The 20,999-nt window shown below is 38.4% G+C and overlaps 1 protein-coding gene across 3 annotated transcripts in view; it reads left to right on the top strand.

The window, feature by feature from the left end:
* The window catches only part of TRPC4 (transient receptor potential cation channel, subfamily C, member 4), a 154,800-nt gene that overhangs the window by 51,685 nt on the left and 82,116 nt on the right, over positions 1 to 20,999 (top strand). For all 3 annotated transcript variants that reach the window (XM_014966259.1, XM_014966260.1, XM_014966258.1), the window contains one exon: positions 6,387 to 6,791. In XM_014966259.1, coding sequence (XP_014821745.1) covers positions 6,414 to 6,791 — 378 coding nt within the window. In that variant the 5' untranslated portion in view covers positions 6,387 to 6,413. The remainder of the gene's footprint in view (positions 1 to 6,386; positions 6,792 to 20,999) is intronic.

Below are 20,999 nucleotides of genomic sequence, written 5' to 3' on the forward strand. Positions count from 1 at the left end.
ATATGTATGTATATCGACACATGATATAGCAGCAATTTCCAGTGATTTATTTTAGCATGTGTAAAATTAACATTATCGACTTTTCCTAAAAAATGTCAAATTTTCAAAAAATGATAAATAGAGTGGAAAAATTAAAGGTTTCCAAAGAGGGCAGAATGTTGCCATTCCTCCCTGAAAAACACCATATGAAAAATACAGTCCCGTGTCATTTGAAATAGTGGTCTGTAGCAAGTGTGAATGAAACTGCCTGTTAAGAAAGAAATCTTTTCTCATAAGAATCAATTTTCTGTCAAAGTGTTATGGTTTTCTTCCTTTATATATTTCTCTTGCTCAGGTACTGATGGTATTTCTCTGACATCTGCAGAGGGCAAGTAGCACTATATATAGTGTGTGTATGTGTTTGTTTGTGTGCCTTGATGGGTACCACTGCTGCAGGTCAATGATAGCTGACTGCCTTAGTCAATATCTTGTCTTCAAGTATGATAGGTTTTTGGTTTTGGTTTTTAATTTGCTTTTGTTTTTTTTTTTTTTTTTTGTTTGGTTTTTTTTTCTTTAAATGATGGATTACTGAGAAAGGGAGAGATGCTGGAAAATGCAATTGCTTCGTAATTACCAGACCCTCCTAAGAAAAGATTTAACTAAGATTCCTCCACTTCTCAAGTGACTATGCTGAGCTCTAAGCTACTGGCTATTCCAGTCTTGTGGAAATTTTCTGATAAATGGAAATTCTTCTGCTGGAAATAATGATGAACTGCTAAAAAACTGGCTCTGTTGCTGAGCCTATTCACTACTTATAATTACCAGTGTATACGAAAATACAAGCCTTTTGAACCTCATTATAGTCTCTGACACTGGTTTGCTTACTTTCGCCTAAAATCCAACCCAAATTTAATTTAGAATAAAGGTTAACACAAACGTGCCTTAGACTTTTTTTTTTTTAGCACAAAATGTAGTTGTGACTTTTGCTTCCAAAAAGATTTTTTAAACACATTTGGAAAAGGATTCTAAACCTAATTGACTGACTCTTCAGTTTAGAAAGGAAATTAAGAGTAACTAGGGAGCTACAAACAAGGGAGAAAGAATTGATCAATACAGTAAGCTACGTTTTAGAGGTCACAAAGTCCAATAATGTGAGAGTAGCCATAAATCAAGCTGAGTAGGCCTTTGAAAGGGAAATTAAAACCAAATTAGTTTTTAACCATGTTAATAGAAGGGTATGACTTCTCTCATCCTAATGTAGCTGTCTAAAACAAGCCAGACAAATTACATTCAAAAGTGCCTTACTCTCAACTGTAAACACTCAGAGTGAAGTCAGTTGCTAAAGCAGAACCGGGGTGTTTGTTTCCTCTTTCTTAAAGCGTATCTTAAAGTATATAATATGTAACGTGGTCAGACTAATGGCATGAAAGTAATTGAATGTTTTTTATAATGATGTATATAACATTATTCAATATTTTTTTTAATACTTGTTCTATTATTTTTACACCTAACTTGGTGATGAATAGCATATTTGCAAGTACTGATAAAGAAAATCATAAAGATAACATAGAATCATGGTATGGTTTTGTGTCATAAGAGATATTGAATCATCATCTAGTCCAGCCTCACTTCCATGGACAGGGACGTCTTTCACTAGACCAGTTTGCAGAAAGCCCCATCTGGCTTTGAACACTTCCAGGGATGGGGCATCCACAACTTGTTTGGGCAACCTGTTCCAGTGTCTCACCACCCTCAATGTAAAAAATGTCTTTCTTCTGTCCAATGTAAACCTACCTTCATCCAGTTTAATAATGCTGCTGCTTGTTCTGTCACTACAGGCCTTGGTTAAAAGTCTCTCTCCATCTTTCTCATAAACCCTCTTTATATAACAAGAGGCATCCCAGAGCGTTCCCTTCTCCAGGCTGAACAACCCCAGTTCTCTCAGCCTGTCCTGGAGAGGTGCTCCAGCCCTCTGATCATTTTTGTGACCCTCTTCTGGACCCTCTCCAACAGGTCGGTGCCTTTCCTGTGCTGAGGGCTCCAGAGTGGGGTCTCACCAGAGCAGAGTAGACGGGGAGAAGCACCTCTCTTGACCTGCTGGTCACGCTTCTTTTGATGCAGCCCAGTTCACAATTGGCTCGTGGCCATCTTTTCATCCATCAACATCCCCCAGTCCTTCTCCACAGGGCTGCTCTCAATCTATTGATCACCCAATTATCTGACCCTATTTGATGTTGGTTTGTTTTCTTCTAGTCGTGGGAAAGTTAGGTGAAGTGTTTTGTTGGTTTTTAACTGTATTTGGAGAAACATGCACTTTCAAAACAGATACATTTTCAGTTATGATGTAACTATCAAGTAAAGATTATTTTGAAATGAATGCCACTTCCTTTTGCATGCAGTGAGGCTTTTTTCCTAGCACAAATCTGAATCCTAAAACATTTCATAGCTGGGTTTACAGTTAGTCACCACAATTTCAAAGTATTCTGTGCATGTTGGGGCTGAGTTATTCAGGTATTCTATAGGCATTATATCTTCTATAATCTTTTCATAAAAGATGTCTTGAAGAGCGAGTTTCATCCTTGCACTTCCTGATATTATTAAGTTTTAGCTCTTTTATTCTAAGTGCTGTAACAAAGTCCCTTATCTGGTTTAATAGAGCATGGATTGGTAGATCAAAATATCTATCAATATGCTATTACTTCTTAAAGCATTACTAATTTTCAGTGCTATCAGTTGGGTCAGAGGAATCATCAAATGTCTTGCAAAGCTAGTGGTAATAGCTCGTTATACCTTTCAAAAATAAAACCAATCCACAGATTATGTTGAAAGAGGATATTCTGATATTTCTCCAAACTGATCAAATGAATTTATTTGGGTTTACCAATTCCATTATGTGTTCTTCCTCAAGTCACAGAGGGGTCCTCTAAATTTTGAATAAATTGCATCAGTTACAACACATCTTAAATATATCCAGTTAGGATTATAGGGATGACAGGTAAAAGCAGAGAAATATTGAAGATCAGCTCTTCTCTTTGTCCTGTTCTTCCTCAGTCCCTAATTCCCTTTACCAACTTCAATAAAGAGACAAAAAGAATTCCTCCAGCATATGACTTTGCACTCCATGACTCCGAGTATTTGGATGCCTCAGGTACAATCTGTCAGATGCGGTTTATTGGCTTCTGGTTATAATGAGTTTCTGATGGCTGATTATATTTCTATTTTCAAGGCAATTTATTGTGTCTTTATCTCTTCTCTGAAGCATTTTTATTATGTCTCAGGTGTGTGGACTTTGTGGAAACTATAATTCTGCTTTTTCTAAGTTTTGCACCATAATTTGTTTATTTTCTTTCATTCCCCTTGCACTGGTCTAGTGTACTGGACCTTTTGTTTCTTTAGACTCTTGTTCCCTCAGAGGAACACAAAGCAATGGAGACTTCCTTACCACTGCTGGCTACTCCTAGCTCTTACAGCTCTCATGGTGTGCCCATGTAAATTTGTCATATTTACATGTAACAGCAGAGTATCACTTGTCATGTAACACTATCTACCTGTAGGTAAAAACAAAATAAATGTTTTATTTTTGTAAACAGCCATGAACCATATCTTTGATCTTGATATTTTCCAGGCGTGCATTGTATCTGCAATCAATCTCTACTTTCTAATTGCATGTAAGCATATATTTTTAGTTATGACAAAACTTTATTTATGACTGATTAATTTCAGGAAGTTGAACAGGTAAGAGAGAAAGACTAGCAGAGGACAGAAGAATGTTTAGAAGAATGACAATGTGTGTTTGATGTGTCTCTTCTGAAAGAGTCAAACTAAGTTTATATCTAATTTTGCCCATTCAAGAATGATGAAGAGGTAAACACAAGAGGTCCCAGCAAGTGCTTTCCTTGGGGCTTGCAATAAAGCAATAATAGACCTTCCCCAGACTTATCATAAAAACAAAAGAAAAAAGAACACAGAATCATCCTAATGAAATCATAATAGATCCCATTGGTAAATCACTGTACTCTTCTTCTACCATAACCGTCTCTATATGCCCAATTTCATTGATCCAAGTTAATTGCTGGTTTAACTCCCAATAAATGGGGAGACAACGATCCATTTATTCATTCCTGTGCTTTCAAGAGAGAGGAGCTTTTAGCAATAACCTCCCCGTTGCAGTCACTCAGTTTTCTCCAGGGGTCTTGAGGAACTCTTTGTAGATATTAAGAAGCTCAATAATGTTTGTGCATTATTGTGGATTAACCTAACATCTGCCTGACAGATATGAAATGGACCCCTTGTGAGACGTAAGTCATTCTGAAGTGGCAGCTGGAACCAGACAGGATGCCCTTCAGCATCCAGCACCACATGACAATTTGTGAGCAGTGGAATGGAGCTCTAAATCTCTGTGGCTGTAATGGGAATATAGGAACCTACCTTCCTTGTAGATACCTACTTGTGAACATTTACATTTAAGTCTTGTTAATTTGGAGGTGAACATACATGACGCGTTTTTCTTCTTGAATTGAACTTGCAATTTTGAAAGAGAAGGGTGAAAGGCATACTGTTGAAATACACTGCACTAACAATAAGAATGTGATATCTCTGTTCCACGGGTACAAAACTGTGCTTTTGTACATAGGTACCGATAGGTACAGATAGGTACTTTTATTTTACTTAGAGTGAGATTAACAGAATTTAATCCACAGACTGTGCAACCTCTAGTAGTCCAAGACTGCAGATGAATACCATTTTGGAGGGAGAACCGGGAAACATCTTGCAAAGGATTGCAATTGCTCAGCTCCTGTACATGGATCTTGAGTGGAATTCTTTCTCACGTGTCTCCTTTGCTGTCTCCTGCCTGCCTCAAGCCCTGTTGATGTGGTCTGTAAAACAAAGAAAACAATATAGCAATATGTTTTGTACTTACCACTCATTGCACTGCATAAGGAGTCTGGAACAAAATAATTCCTCACAGTGTTTAGTGAAAATGTTGATGTATCAGAACCTCACAATAAGAAAAATGCATATTATCTTTTCCAAATTAGGGTCTCAACGGAGCATTTTTTTTAATTCCTGAATGAAATGCAGGCAAAGGCAGTGCGTTACTGCAAATTGTGTTGTCAGCTGTGTAAATTACAAGAATCATGGAATCACAGAATCAGTCCTTTTTCCAATTACCTCTTCAACCTGTAATTGAACTGCAGGAGGAAATATTTTTTGTGCACCCTGTTCTTTTTACTCAAATTTTTATTCCTTTTTTTTTGTTGTTGCTGTTTTTAGGTAGAAGATAGAGCAAGGAGAAAATTGTCCTGCTGGAAGGAATTATTTTTGCAAGGTCTTTGCACAAAGTATACAGAGTATAAGCAGAGGCATTAAATGCTTAGTTATATGTAAGACTTCAGAGTTGCTTTACAGTTGCAGTGTTTCAGTATCAATTCTTGTTTAGAACTGAATAGTTCAGAATCAAAACCATGATCATTATCTACCAGTCCTTGGGAATTTATTTCATAAGGATATTTTTTTTCTTTCAGCCTCTGAATTCTAATTTATACATTAGTTTGTACTTGTTGGAAAAGCATTTTATATAAATGTTTTTCTAATAGCATATGATATTGAGTCAAAATCGTAGTAGGAACGCTCACCACTGAACTGTGCAATCTGTGCCTGCCAAAGATAAGTCAGGGTGTTTCAGCATCACTAGGAAGATCTAAATGCTAATAACTGTTTGAACTCTAATATGTTCTTTTTCCTCAAGCTAAAGAAAAAGATAGGAAGGAGTGTGTTTAGTTTTCCACAAAGAAGCATGAAGTGATGCCTGGGTCAGAGCCATTTTCATGGAGGTACCAGATGTGCACATGCCTCGTGAAAGACCCAAGCCATGCCGGAGACCAGATGAGATAACTGATGCATCTCAAAGAGGCCTAGGTGCCTTAGATGGGATAACTGAACCAATCTCTAAGTGACAACCACAACGACAATCAGGCTTAAAAGGTGTAAGTGTCCTGTAGTACACTGAGCAGCAGCAACTATGTGTGAGCATACTCTTAAACTGTGGGAAACCTGAGGTAGTGGAACATAATGAAGAAATTAAGTATGAAGTGAAGCTACCCATTTGATGCAAACGACATTGTATCATATCACCTCATGCTTGCCAAGGTTTTAAGCAATACATACAAACAAATGGTATGCTGACAGATACACTTTGACGTGGTAAGTTGCAAAAACTTGCTTATATGTTTTGGTTTTCTCCTTTTACTGGTGATCTTACAAATTCTATTAAAAGAGGGAATTTTTACTTTTTTCAACATCACTTTTTAGTATGAGTTTTAAATGCTTATATATTGCAAGTATTAATTTGGTGCACTGTCCCCCCAAAATATACTATTGATTTAATCTTTCTTTTCATATTGCAGAGACAAAGTATTAGAATGGCATAAAATATGGCCCAGTTCTACTACAAAAGAAGTGTCAATGCTCCCTACAGAGATCGTATCCCTCTTCGTATTGTACGGGCAGAATCTGAACTGTCTCCTTCAGAGAAAGCCTATCTGAATGCCGTGGAGAAAGGAGATTATGCCAGTGTAAAGAAAGCTTTGGAGGAAGCAGAAATTTATTTCAAGATCAATATTAACTGCATTGATCCCTTGGGAAGAACTGCACTACTTATTGCAATTGAAAATGAGAACCTCGAGCTCATTGAACTGCTCTTAAGTTTTAATGTATATGTGGGAGACGCTCTGTTGCATGCCATTCGAAAGGAGGTAGTTGGTGCTGTGGAGCTGCTCTTAAACCACAAGAAGCCCAGTGGGGAGAAACAGGTATGTGCAGTATTTTCTCTAGGTTTGTAGTCTGCTCTAATAAAAAGAGAAGAATTGTGCAAAGGGAGTAAGCAAAAAGAAGAATAAAACCAACCATAATCCTTGCACAGAAGTATTTAAAATCAGAAAATCAATTGCTTTGATGCTGTATGCATTGTATTCATATGTGTTTAGACACCATAGAATCATAGAATAGTTTGAGTCAGAAGGGACCTTAAAGATCATCGAGTTCCAACCCCCCTGCCATGGGCAGGGACACCTCCCACCAGACCAGGTTGCTCAAAGCCCCATCCAGCCTGGCCTTGAACACCTGCAGGGATGGGGCATCCACAGCTTCTTTGGGCAATATGTTTCAGTGCCTCACCACCCTCATTGTAAAAAATGTCTTTCTTCTGTCCAATCTAAACCTACCCTCTTCCAGTTTGAAACAGTTATCCCTTGTTCTGTTACTATACTCAGCTCCTTCTTTTTCATAAGTCCCCTATATATGTAATGAGAGGCTGCCATAAGGTTTCCCCAGAGCCTTCTCTTACCCAGGCTAAACAACCCCATCTTTCTCAGCCTGTCCTCACAGGAGAGGTGTTCCAACTGTTCTTCTGATGGTTTTTGTGGCCCTCCTGTAAGAGGTAGCTAGCCTCTTGCATAGCCTTCTCAATTTAAGAAACTAGTGGAGACAGAATAACATAGCCCATAAGTTCTGATATTCCCAGAACTTTTTCAGGAAGGAAAACATTAAAAATAGTTACAATATTGTATTGCATTTTCATCTATTTCAATTTTCATGTGTTATAGGTACTGTATTAATGTGTTTCAATGAACAGTATGCTGAAATGATTACAGCCCTTTCCCAGATAATGCATACGATATACTTTAATTACAGTATAATGTACTTGCTACGGATAGAATTGCAGATAATAGGTAAAGAGTATAATTTCTGCTGATGAAATAACATGAATTCTATGCTTTTTTTGTTATGGAAAGAAGAAATACAGTAGGTCTTTGTACGAATGTGTGTGTCTGCATTCTCTTCTAGAACGTAAAAGCAGAGCTGCTTTGTAATGACAACAGCTTTATGTCAGAGAAAGGAAACTATATTCACTTTATGTTTGGCTTGTTTCATTATTTCTCAACTGATAGCACAGATGAGAATACAATGTATGGAAATTTCTCAGTACAATATAACAAGACCCATAAGGTGCAGTGCATGGCCCTGTGCCCAGCCAGTTAAACCACCTCTGTCTCCGTTCTCCAGCCTCTATAGTGGAAGCTGCTGTTTGCAGAGTGGATGGTAGCTATCCAAAACTGTGTCTCATCTACAATCTGGCTGCCTGGGCTCTTCTTACCAATGGAGAAGAAAGGAGATCCCTGGAGACCAAATCATGACATCTTTCTGAGTTACTGGTCTTAAGATGGCAAAAACCACTTTTGGACTAGCTAGAGAAAGAGTCTACAAATTCACCTTACACTAGGGGCCTAAATTTCAGGCTGTTTTTTAAAATTTTAGGACTATATTTTGGTATGTGCCTCAGCTACTGTAATGGAAACACTGGTTTAGGTGAACCTCAGGTTATAGCAGACAAAATATAGGCTTATTTTTTGGGTGCATACTACAGTGTTAAGTTAACCACAAACTGCTTTGCTCTAGCCTAGAGGTTAGCTCTCTGGGCTGGAGCTTAAGCACTGTGTTTCAGTACTAGACTCTGCTGCTGGCTGGTATGAATTCTGCTGCTTCTCCTTCTCTTCCTTGGTTTCCCTGTTTGCACTTGCTGAGGGTCTTCTGATTACTGTAAAGCATGAAGAATAACCATGAATCCTTTGAACAGAGACATCTCCTTTTGTGTCTGTACAAGGCTAGGCTTGCCCATTGCAAATGCAAATTCTGCTTGCAAGCCAGTGCTTGCGAAAAAGTGGTCTTTAAACAAATAGATTCTTTACATACACATGCCATTTTTTGCACTAGGGACCCCAGGAACCACTAAGCTTCTGTGGGTGTCAGATGTGTAGATAATCATGTTGGTTCATTTTTAGGAACAGGTCATGCTGAAGAGAATGTAAATTTGGATTATGTTTTCACAGTAATGCTGCAATGAAGCAGATATAATTGTGTGTGTTTAATATAATCAAAAGTATCTGCTGGCTGAAAAATCATTGCAAGAAACTAAAGACATAAAATATAGATGCTTAAAATTCTATAGTAAAATTAATATTTTCAGTGTTTAGACAGAAAAATACATTTTCTTCCCTGGAGAATCAAGTTCCTTTGAAACACTATTTCAAACAACAACTTGACTTTTTTGATTACTTTTATTTGTAAACATTCATCGTATTATTTAGATGAAGATTCATTTTCAGACTCAATGCTTTTAATAATATGTATCTTTGACTGTTTGGTTTTCCTTCTTTGTGTAAAGCTAGTCATGTGTGGTAAAATCCTGGCCCCTTGAAGCTACTGGGAGTTTAGCCATTAATTCAGTGAGGTCAAGGTTTCACCCTTTTGCTGTGTTTTTTTTTTTTGCGTCGATGAAAAGTTATTTGCAGAAGAGACAGATAATAAAGGATAACAGAAATGCATGTGCTAAATACTGCCAAGCTCAAGGAACAGTTTAGATTCCCAAATAATTCATCTCACTATTTTTTTAAATTAATGAGTTAATATACGGTCTGTGGTGTATAGCTAATTTCAGCTTTACCCTCATACAATAACATAGTTGTATTTGTAAAATGAAAGAAATTTTTAAGCATAGTTTCCTATGTAATTCAAGAGCTCATTGACAATTTCAGAAAGTAAAAAAAAAAATGTCTTTTTTATCAACATAAAAGTACAATTCTTCAGGACAGCTGAAATATATATTTTGAAAGAACTGATTTTTCTTCAAAATGTAATTCTTTAAACATTTACATTTTTAAAAAGAAAAGGGGGGGGAAATGTTTTTTCTTACCAAGAATCAATGCATTTAGTTAAAATATATTTTTTGCATCTTCGGAAAAGTTTTCCATCTAATATCTTCAAAATTAGGAGATGCTGCTGAATCTTACTCTTCAATGCTTCCTCCTCAACAAAACCAAACTAAAAATCAAAAGTGAGATCTTGTTAAAGTTATATCTAGACTCTCTAGTCGACTGTCCACTCAGCAATTGGGCTCTACCTAATATTCATACGTAATGTGCTTTGCATTTCCAAGACCACATAGGTTACAGTGGTTTTCAGCTGATTACCGATATATGGATACATCTGGTGCCACCTGGTGACTACAGACGAGGCACGTATGTTCAACAGCTTTGAACTGCATTTGACTCCTTCTGTTACTCAGTTTGTGAGTGCAGTTTTTGTGGCATACATTAATGCAACTCAGGAAAAGGTTATTTTGTCACTTGCATTATATTTTCTACACTTTTTTAGCTGTACCAGCTGCTAGAGCACATGTAAAAGAGGATAACGCAAATTAAGGTGAATGATTTGAGGAAACTTGTCCTAGTACTTTTAAATTACCAGTTCTTCAGAGCCATATGTCCTGAATTATCTGCCAAGTCACTTTTTGCTTACCCTGATGGATAGTTGAATGCCAATTTAAGAGAGAAAGAAAGCTGTTCTTTAAAATCTAGTATCTGCAGAAAATGCTTCTATCTTTTAAATTGCATGCAGCATCCACAGATGGGATGAGGGTTAAGTAGCATAAAAACATGAGTAGAATACTTTTACCTATATCACAGCATGCTCTCCTACTTGAGGACCCCAGGACCTAGAGCTTGAGGACCTCTAGCTGGGTGCTTGGCGGTCTTGATATGCATATATATTCAGGGAAGACTGAAGCAGAGTTGTAGCTGTCTTCTAAGGATGCTACAAAGCACATAAGTGAAGCTGAAGTCTCAGTTAGTAAACTTGAATCTGTGTAGCATTGCATTAGCTGACAGTCTAGATTTAGGGCATGAGAACCTGACTGCAATGTTTAGAGGAATTGCCTAGCTGGCAAAAGCACATGGTAGTGCTTTTATGCCTCCCTGTTCACTATCAGATGTCGATCTTGTGATACTGTGGGTATTTTTATAGGTGGACACCCTAAGGAAAGCTTTCTGCAGATGTCTGAAAAAAATACCATGCTGATGCCAGGCTGGCATTTGCAAACATAAGGGAATTCCTAGAGGAGGGACAGCTTTAGGACAGGGAGAAAAATGATCACAGTGATATGTCCCTGGTTCATTCCTTCTGTGGTGTCGAAGTCAATGAATGTGAAAACACTGCTGGGAACAGAAGAAGAGTTATGGTAAGTAGGTGGAAGCTGGCAAACTCCAGCGCCAACAGCTTTCCTTCAGTCAGTTTGGAACCAAAAAGTCACTAGCCATCAAGGCAGTTTGGAAGGTAAATCTCATATATAGCAGATTACTCAGTCTGTGGATGAACAAATGTCACCCTTACACTGACAACCTTACACTTACACCCTTACACAAATGGCTTCCACAGAGATGCTGGTGTCCTCAGTGAAACTTCTATCCCTGTCTCCTGTCCACTGTCCAGACAAATTTCTGTATTAACAGGAAAATTTTTCTGCCTGTAGTGCATCAGTTCTTTGTACATCACCTCTGCATTTCCAGGGTGTCCCAGCAGTGTACATGATACCTAAATTTTTCTCATCTCTTGTTCAGTCAAAATATAGCAGAAGAGTCAACGCATAAGAGTCAGTGCATGCTTTCTGATGCCCTGGCTTAGGAAACCTTTGTAAGAATTGTTTTGATTAACTCCACCTCTGCAAGAACACTGTGAAATGTGCATTTCATTTCCTTAAGGGGAGCCAGAAGGTCTTTGGGATCAGCTTAACTCCTCTCTGTTTTTGTGTGCTGTGCTGTCACATCATGTGCAAAGAAAAGAAATTGCTGGCACAGAGCTGGAATTAGGAAGCTGAAAAGAGACCAGTACTCACCTCTATACCTTTCATAGCTTGTTTGCTCCCCTGGGACAACCAGTAAGGTCACATCATGAACTACTTTATGAAAAACCCCTGTCTTCTACTTGTAGTGCTAAGAGATGTTATGCATGTTGAATTTCTCCATCTCATACTTGCAGCCTCTGTTTCTGCGGCTTGCTCACCCCCACAGACTCAGTCATGGTCCCTGCCAGCCAAAGTCAAACTAGAAAGCAAGCCCTCAGCTTCTTTGACATGGACTTCAGACATTGTTGGCTTCTAAAAACACAAGTCCATGGCATAGTTAGTTTTATTTCATCAATTTTCATGCATTTTCCTGGCAGTGTCTCAGAGGCCCAAGAAAGGATAAGTTAAATGCATTGGCTAACAATTGGGGAAAAAAAACATTTATTAGAACAGACAAAACCCAAATGTCCAAAACTTAAAAGGTACAGATAGACAAGACTGAAAGAGATGCAGGATGTTCCTTGGTGAAGAGCCTATTGCATATGGGTACCAAAGACAGCGTAAAAAGAGCATGTGATTAGGAAGTGGTAGAAGATACTGACACCTGAATTAGCATCTCAGCACCTTCATCAATTTTTACTGCCTTTACCAGGCTAGAAGTTAGTTAACATAGGATTGGACTAGATGATCTTTAACCCAAACCCAAACCATTCTATGATGCTAAAATGGAGATGATCACAGCAGGGATTGCTAATACCACCTGGTTACAGTGGACCTAGAAATGTCCACTCACCCCAAAATAAGATATATTCACTTTGCAGAATCATCTTCCACCACTTCAATTCTCACCATAATTCCTGTGCTTTTACAAACCTGATTAGCTACCATTTGGGTTGCACTCAGAGCTATGGATTCAAATTTATGATTTCTCTACCAGGTTCTGAGACTCCCTCGGGAAGAGCAAAAGGGTAGTTACCATTTTCTTTGCAGACAGACAGTGAAAAACCCTTCTTTGTCAATATTTAAGGGCCTATTTAGTAGCCTCTCTGGTCACAGTTGGATTTACAGCTGAGATATTCCTAGGCAGCTGGGTAAAAGGGATAGAATGGTATGGTTTAACCTTTATTTCTGAGGGAAAGGATCAAAATGAAGGAGATGAAAAATTTGGTGTAGGGATTAAGGAGCGCAAGCTGTAGTTATATACTTTTATGTTATAAGGAAAATGGCATCTGGAAGAGATGGGTGAGGTGAGAAATGGTATGTGAGAAGTTAACATCTCTGATACTTTGCACACCAGATGTGAATCCAGGTATCTAACCCAGCCAAACAGATCCTACTGCTGCCATATGCCACATGCACAATGCTTGCTATAGACATTTTAGCCATGTGTGAACAAGAGGATCCAGGACATTTTGGAGTTTCTAGGTTCAGGTTGTGTGGTGGCAGCATCTTCTCCCAGGTACACATCAGTCCATCATGCCACATCTCTGTGTTGAAAGAACTAGCAGAAAGCTACAGGGAGGTCTGACCAGCCTCCTGATCTGCACAGCAGTCACCTCAGTTTGTTCTGGCATTTATGTGCTACTCAGTGTGTTAGCAGCCACTGTGAACTCTTGGACAGGAAGAGTTATTCAGGTGGATCAGTAGGAAAGCTTGCTATCTTGGGACTTTTTGGGAGGTGGGGAGAAAAGGGACCTTATTTTGCTGTGACAAGTGAAAATTATATTTTATAAATCTTCATGCATTTAGCAGATGATTGATAATTATTTTGGATTGGGGGAAGTCAGAAGAGAAGAGGAGGTGTTGACAATATAAGTTGTCTTTCACTTGAATCTACTGCATGCAGTCCTGATCAGAATAAACAGTGATTGGTTTTATGCTGAAATGTGTCTCAACATCTGATTTTTTAGCAGTGTTGCCATGTAGTTTTGGAGAGAATGAAAGGATGTAGGAGAGCAACCAGGAGGAGAGAATGGCCTTGTGTGAGGATGTGCGTAGAAACTGTACAGTACAGTTTCTAGGCCACTGAGGCAGGCTACTACGTGGATGTTCAGACACTCACCTAAACTATCTGGGAAGGGACATAGATAACAAGACTAGACAGCTTTGTAGGCAAAGTGCCTTCAGTCTGGCAGCCTTTGCAGAAACAGATAAAATGTCTAAAGGTGAAAAGTCAGGAAACAGCATGAAAGCAGCACAAAGCCTTAAGAGTTATTTTCCATTCCTGGGGTGCTGGCAGGCTAGATTCTGCACTTCTGACAGACCTCCTATCAGGTCTGACAGAGCTCCTATCTCCTAGGAAATTCCCTACATGTGGTCTCATGACCCTTTAATGTCTCCTAGTATCTTTGTTCTTGAAATTGCCCTTTGAGGAATCCCAGGGTCCTGAGACGAAGCCAGTGCTCTTCTCTGGAGCTGCACTTATAGCCCAATTTCAGTTTCAGTCAGGCTTCTCTTAGTATGTGCAGAACATTCAGTCAGCTTTGGTCTGTTATTTTTCTTCCAAGCCTCGTGGAATGGTACCATCTTCCCAGCCCTGTGCTGTCCCACAGTCCAACAGTGTTCATGGGGAAGTTGCTATGTCAGGGTTGTACCTCTTCCTAGTAACAATGTGGGTCATCATTGAGAGAAGCTGGGAACATATACAGGTTTTGGGCCCAGTACACTGGCATGTTTGACCTGTTGTTTTAAGATGTTATTTAGAATTTTCACCTAGCTACAGAACTGGGACTTATATTGGTGAAGCAGGGGGAGAAAGAAAAAAAAGTAATATGAGCACTGCATGATGCCTTGTGGTTTCTCCTATCTAAAGCTCTTGCTCCGGTAACTTTGCAAAGTATCAGTCACAATCATTTATGTAATATTCCTCATCTGTTGAGATTAAAGCATCATTTTTGTTTTGAAAATGTCTCCCACAGAAGTTCATGAACTAAATGCCTTTTCTGAATGTTCTGATTAATGACAGTCTAGCTAGTAATGAGTATGGAGGAGGCAATGCAAAGCTATTTTGTCAGGCTTGAAGTATACAGCCTTGAAGTGCAATGTGAGGTCATGAAGTTGGTTCATCCCACTCCTAGCTACCTGAGTGGGCAGCTGAGTATTTTTTTTCCCAGTGGCATCTGATTAATTAGAATTTTCTGTCAGGTTTTAGAATACTGATAGACAGAGATGAATGGAAGAGGCTGTGTAGGGGGTATTTCAGTTTATTGATGAAATAGATGTAGTAGCCTATCCATGTTCAGTCTTTCATATAATCATTTGGCTACATAAAAACAACAGGTAGGGGTGTAGCATAAAGGTGAAGATGACTAATTGCATTTGAGAAGGAGATACAGATTTACAAAAGTATTGTTCTTCAGTGTTTTGAAGGGATGCTGGCTGTTTTCAAGTTCAAAAAAAAGCTGCACATAAGTGTCATTACATCTTGGCAATAAACCCGCATTGTCTGTGTTTATATGCATCAGAGGTAGGGTGGGTGGCTGTGTAGAAAAACCTGTGACAAATATAAAGAAAGACCCCAGAAGCTGGTATTCTGCTGCCATCAAATAGAGCTGCTAGCAATTTCAGTATTGAGTCAGACAATGTGTTCTACAATATGCGCCCATCACCTTGTAACAACTGCTAAATCGTAATATTCCAATGTTTAATCAGTGGCAAAAGAAGCATGCCAAAACATGGGAAATGTGATAGTTTCTTGACCTGTACAAAATGATGAGCCATTTTTGGCTCATATTGGCAACACAAAAAAAGCCTGACTAGCAGGACCCTTACAGATAGATTCCTGGTAGGTGGTGTTATTGATAACTTAAACCAGCTGTGAATCTATTCCTCTGTTTTAGCAGTCTGTAGAAGTTCAGAAAATATTTATGATGACAAATGCAGATTTAGTTCAAAGACAACTGGTGAACCAAATTTCTACCTAAACTTCAAGTGTGATAGATTCAGAAAGATTAAGTGCTTTTCTGTCATTATTTGCTGCCTTTTTCACACTTCTTGTTTTCAGCTCATGATGGAAATGAAAGCACTTTTCTACCATGAGGAGATTTGCAATAAACATTTGAAAACCTAAAATAAATAAAAATCTTTAGAAATATCTAAAATAATTCAAAAGCATTAGAAGGTTAATACAAAAATGAGGTCTGTGGAAAAGTCAGATTTCTCCTCAGGAAGTCACAGGAAGTGGAAGTGGCCTCAGGAAGTGCTGCTTTCTTTTCCCTTTTTATATTTCACAGAATCTTAGAATGATTTGGGTTGGAAGGGACCTTAAAGATCATTTAGTTCCAACCCCCCTGCCATGGGCAGGGACACCTCCCACTAGACCAGGTTGCCCAAAGCCCCATCCAGCCTGGCCTTGAACACTTCCAGGGATGGGGCATCCACGACTTCCCTGGGCAACCTGTTCCAGTGTCTCACCACCCTCACAGTAAAGAATTTCTTCCTGATATCTAATCTAAATCTCCCCTCTTCGAATTTAAAACTGGTGCCCCTTGTCCTTGTACTACACTTCTTGACAAAACGTCCCTCTCCGGCTCTCCTGTAGACCACCTTCAGATACTGGAAGGCCGTTATAAGGTCTCCCCGGAGCCTTCTCTTCTCCAGGCTGAATATTTGTTGAGCTCTACTTTACAGTCCTAACCCAAGTTTACAATCAGAATAGGGACTACTTACAAGCTTTACTACTTACAAGTACTATTTACAAGCCTTCTACAATTAGTGGTTCTGTACTGCCATCTCCATGCCTGGAATCCTTTTTGCCAAACCTACCTGCTTTCATTTCCTGATAACAACTGCAAAGATAGTTTGAACTAAAGATTTTAATAGCCTTTCAGTGCTTGAAAACAAGTTAAGAATTAGCTTTGATGCCAGTAATATAAATCTATTCAGAAGACTGAGAGGTTCAGCAAATAGAACATTTTAATTGAGGTAGTCTTGTCTTCTAAGGTCTAGAAATTCCCATAGCCAATTATCTTTACATTTGGCTATGCAATTTAATTTATGAAGTTAGCAAATACATAAACATTAAAGGAGCAATATAAACAAGCCAGTATCTTCTCTGCCTAGTACAGCCTCTCAGGAGACAATTAATGGTTTTGCCCTTGATAAAACAGATTGAGAAGATCTGTGCTATATATAAATATATGGGTATACATATATATATGTATGAGGGGGTGGGAGTCAGCTCCCAATTCAGATGCCTGAAGCTGAATACAATATAGCAGTAGAGCCAGGGATTTATGCAGAGATGTCCCCTGCATCATGGCAACCTACCTGTCCTCCACCTGTGCTGTGGAGGGGTGAGTCCCTCCAGCAGGTCTTGTGTCCTATCTGTCATATCACATCTCTCTGGTTTTCTAGACACTTATGTCTAGGTACCTGGATCACTTCTTTAGTGCTCATGTATAAGCCAGATATCTGAGCTCCCAATAAGGTCAGTGAAAAGTTAGATGATCTGCTGACCAAATGCCAGTGTCTACCGTAAGTTGAGAAAAATAGTTCTCTGGGCTTTACTGACTATATCCACCAGGGACCCAGCTCGGAGGCTCACGCATATTGGCTAAGTGAAATGTGAGCCATCCTAGTATATCTATGAGACATGTATGGGTCTGGCAGTTATGACACAGGATGTGTACGAGACCTGTGCCTGTGTGGAGTGATGACTGGAGGTTACACAGGACACCTGGAAGTATCTGAAATAGAACTAGACATCTACATGGGGGCAATTGAGATGAGCCCTAGATTTCAACTAGGTATAACAGGAGCTTAGAAATCTAATTCATATATAGACCCTATAATTAAGTGTCTAAATCTGGAGATAAATCCTATCCTGTACGTTCATCTACAACATATCCTCTCTCTGACAGTGTCCAATGCAGAAACCCAGGAAAAATTTTAGGAACAGGACCACCAGAGCGCTGTTGTTGAAACAAATTCTTTCAAAGGCACAGCAGTTCCTGATGGAAATGATCTTCCAGGCAATCCAATGCTGCAAAGTGGTCCAGTGAAAAATATTTTCAAAGAGTCATTCTAGAGTTCTTCCTAGTCTATGAGCCACTGTGCTGAAATGCAGTTATCTGGAACTTATCTGGAACTGGAGATACCTTTTGAATAAGTTGTATGTAAGGAAGAGTAGAATTCAAGAGACTTTCTCAAAGTGAACATTAGTCTTGGAGAGTCAAACATGCAATCATACCTAATAATCTTTAAAATGAAAGGCTTTCCAAACCTTCAGCCATGGGAAAGCCCTATGAAGATTTAAAAAACAGCAACATGGCACTGTCAAGAAGCTTGCTCATGTATGGTCTCAACACTCCACCATCAACTTTGCTATTGTCATAGAGCATCCTTTGTCAAATTGTTCTGTGAGCAGTGAAATTTATGAAATCTCTACACAGCTATGTGCATCATGATTTAATTTCCTCTGGTTTTAGTGTTAGGAGTGTTCATCAAAGCTTTTTAAGTAACTCATGCACTCATAATATCCTCTTTTTGTATGAGTTCTCTGGTATCTAGTAATACTGTTGAGCTCACACTCTAAAATTTTCTTCAGATCTCAGTCATGCATCTCCTTTAGGAAACTTGCAGGAATTTTGTATCACTACTATTCCTTCCTGTAAACATCCAACTGAAACAGCTCAACAAATTCAAAAGTCACAATGGGGTGACTGACAGAGTCCATTAATGTGATTACAGAGGCTTACATTTCTTAGAAAGCTACCAATTTAGCCTGTCAGTTTACCAACTGTTTTCAGGATGGTGGATACACATCACATATTGTACTGACAGAAGTGTTTTAATTGTCCTTTATGCCAGTGCCAGGATTCATATCTTCCCCATCTTCACCCCAGGCTGGCAGGAAGCAAAATTATTTCCCTTTTCAATTCAGCTATTAAAACATTACTGAGGGTTGGTAATAAAATATTATATAAGCTTACAGGCTTGTCACAATGCGTGAGGCCTTCTGGCAAAAAATAAAAAAAAAATAAATTAAAAAAACCCTGAAATATCCACCTTCAAAGCCTTACATTTCCTATTGTGTACTGCCCAGATGCAGCTAGATATTTGCAGAGAATGCAAAAAAGCGTACCACCATTTTATTTGCTACCAACTAGCTCTGTGACATCAACTCTAAGTACAAACAAGCTGGCTAACAAAATGAAATTTCTCTTCTCTGCTCATTTAAACCTCTGCTTGTTAAGCCTCTGTTATTACTGTGCACCAAATTAAGTAAAAATATACTTACATAAGCTCAGAGAAAAAACTTCCCATATCCTAAAACACATTAGGAATACCTCTTACCCACTCATTACTGGGATGCCTAATGTGCGTGAGATGTGTATAGGTAAAGAACTGTAATCAATCAGTAAGCTCAAGAGGAATACAAGGTTAAGATCAGACTGACCTGAAACAAGAACAACTCACTGTATTAAAGGATTTGAACCAATCCACGCTCCTTGGCATCAAAGGCTTTTTTCCAGCAATCTACCCTAAACTATCTCTAACTATTCTGCTCCTCCTGGTCTTTCCCTGCATAGGACAGATTATAATAATGCACACCTTTCCCATTTTTCCATTGTTCTCTTTGCAAAGGAAAATCAAAAGGAATTTTTTGATTTCTCGCAATCTTCTATTCTTCACCACTACATCTTCACCAAACCTCATAAGCAGTAGGATTCTTCTATTGATTCTTACATGCAGGGAAGATCTTAAAGAATCTATTGTTAAGGGATTTAATGTAGCTGAGAATATCATTAAGCTTTAATAATATACAGTTGTCAATCCTTTGCCTCTCAAAGGAAGTTTCTTTTTCACTGCTAGCATAATTGCATGGGTCTTGGTCTCCTCTGTCTACTTCAGAAATTAATCCCATTTTTCATCTGTACTAGTTGGAAAACTTATTGTGTGGTTCAAAAACTAGAGCTTTTGCTAAATAACAAAGCACTGAATAACATATCAGGAATGACATACTTACGAGATAGCTTACTATGGCGTTTCTCTGCATCTTCTACAGATTTAGGGGGGTTTATGTCCTTACCATACTCCTTTGTATTCCTATAATATTTTGGGAATATATAAAGCATTTTTCTTTAAGTGTTTTGCAAATTTGCTGGATTCCCACTTAGTTCTTTGAGAGCATAACCCTTCTAATTTTCTCAGAAATGAAATTTACTTATCAGAGATGAAGGTATCTCAAACTACTTTGCAATGCTAAATAACTGCAATCAGCTGTGAAGAAGTTTAACTAATTCCCACCCCTTCCTCTGAGCTGCTCGTATCTGTTAAGCAGTTTGGTGATAGCTAGAGAGGCCACCAGTGCATTATTTTTCTTTTAGCAAAATCTCCATTTAACAAACCATCTTTCTCATTCCTTAGACAGTGGGATGCCTTTTCTTGTTTCTAGATCCGTGAAGCTTAGGGAAAAACAAAGAATCCAGCTCAGATTCTAAGTAATCTTTTTTTCTCACATTTCTCTCAAGACCTCACTGGAGAAGAAAGCCAATTTCCTCCTGCCTCCCCAGCTAACTATTGAAGCTATTTTGGGAGAAGACAAAAAAAAAAAAGGAAAAGCAAGAGCTTTTCCACATTTTTCAAATCAGACCAGAGAAACAGGTTCTCAGAACATGAAATGTAAGATATAAACTTCACTATAGTGATTTTTCATGTACCATTCTTTGTTTGAGAAAAGACTCTGTGCATCCACTTAAAACATTCTGTTGGGAAGGACCGCACTAGGTCTACTTTGAACATTCAGGAAGTTTCAATATTGGCTTTGCTCCTTATGCAAACTTTGAGAGAGGCATATATGAGCTTTATTGTGATGTGAGTGAAATAATTTGAGTTATTCTTCAATCATTTCCATAATAAGACATTTTTTCTTTCTTAGCTCTCATATTTTTCCAAACTATTTTTATTTTCTTCTTTCACTATCTCTGAGTGAAAGCAACACTGTTTACTTTTCATTTTTTATTATGAGCACTCAAGCATTTTTAAAACTCTTCTCTACCTAGTTTCAAAAGGATAAGTGGCGAGAGAGGATGTATGAGTTTTGGAGCTGGAAAAAAATTCAATATATCCTGATAGTCTTTTATTGAGTGTTTGCTTTTTAAGTAGTTTCCCAACATTCCTCAAGCTATTGGCATGACTGAATGAAGGGCTTATCCACTGACTAGTAATGCTCACAGGAAAACATTAATCAAAATTGACCACTTTTGTGTACAGGCTGCATTTTGGATCATCTCCCAGAGATACAGGGAGGAGAAAAAAAAAAAAAAAAAAAAAAAAAAAGAAACGTCATAATACATTCCACTGGTTTATACCTGGTTTCCCAGGAAGAACTGATAAGAAA

This window comes from Calidris pugnax, unplaced genomic scaffold, assembly GCF_001431845.1.
Source record: "Calidris pugnax isolate Ruff unplaced genomic scaffold, ASM143184v1 scaffold20, whole genome shotgun sequence".
NCBI lineage: Eukaryota > Metazoa > Chordata > Aves > Charadriiformes > Scolopacidae > Calidris > Calidris pugnax.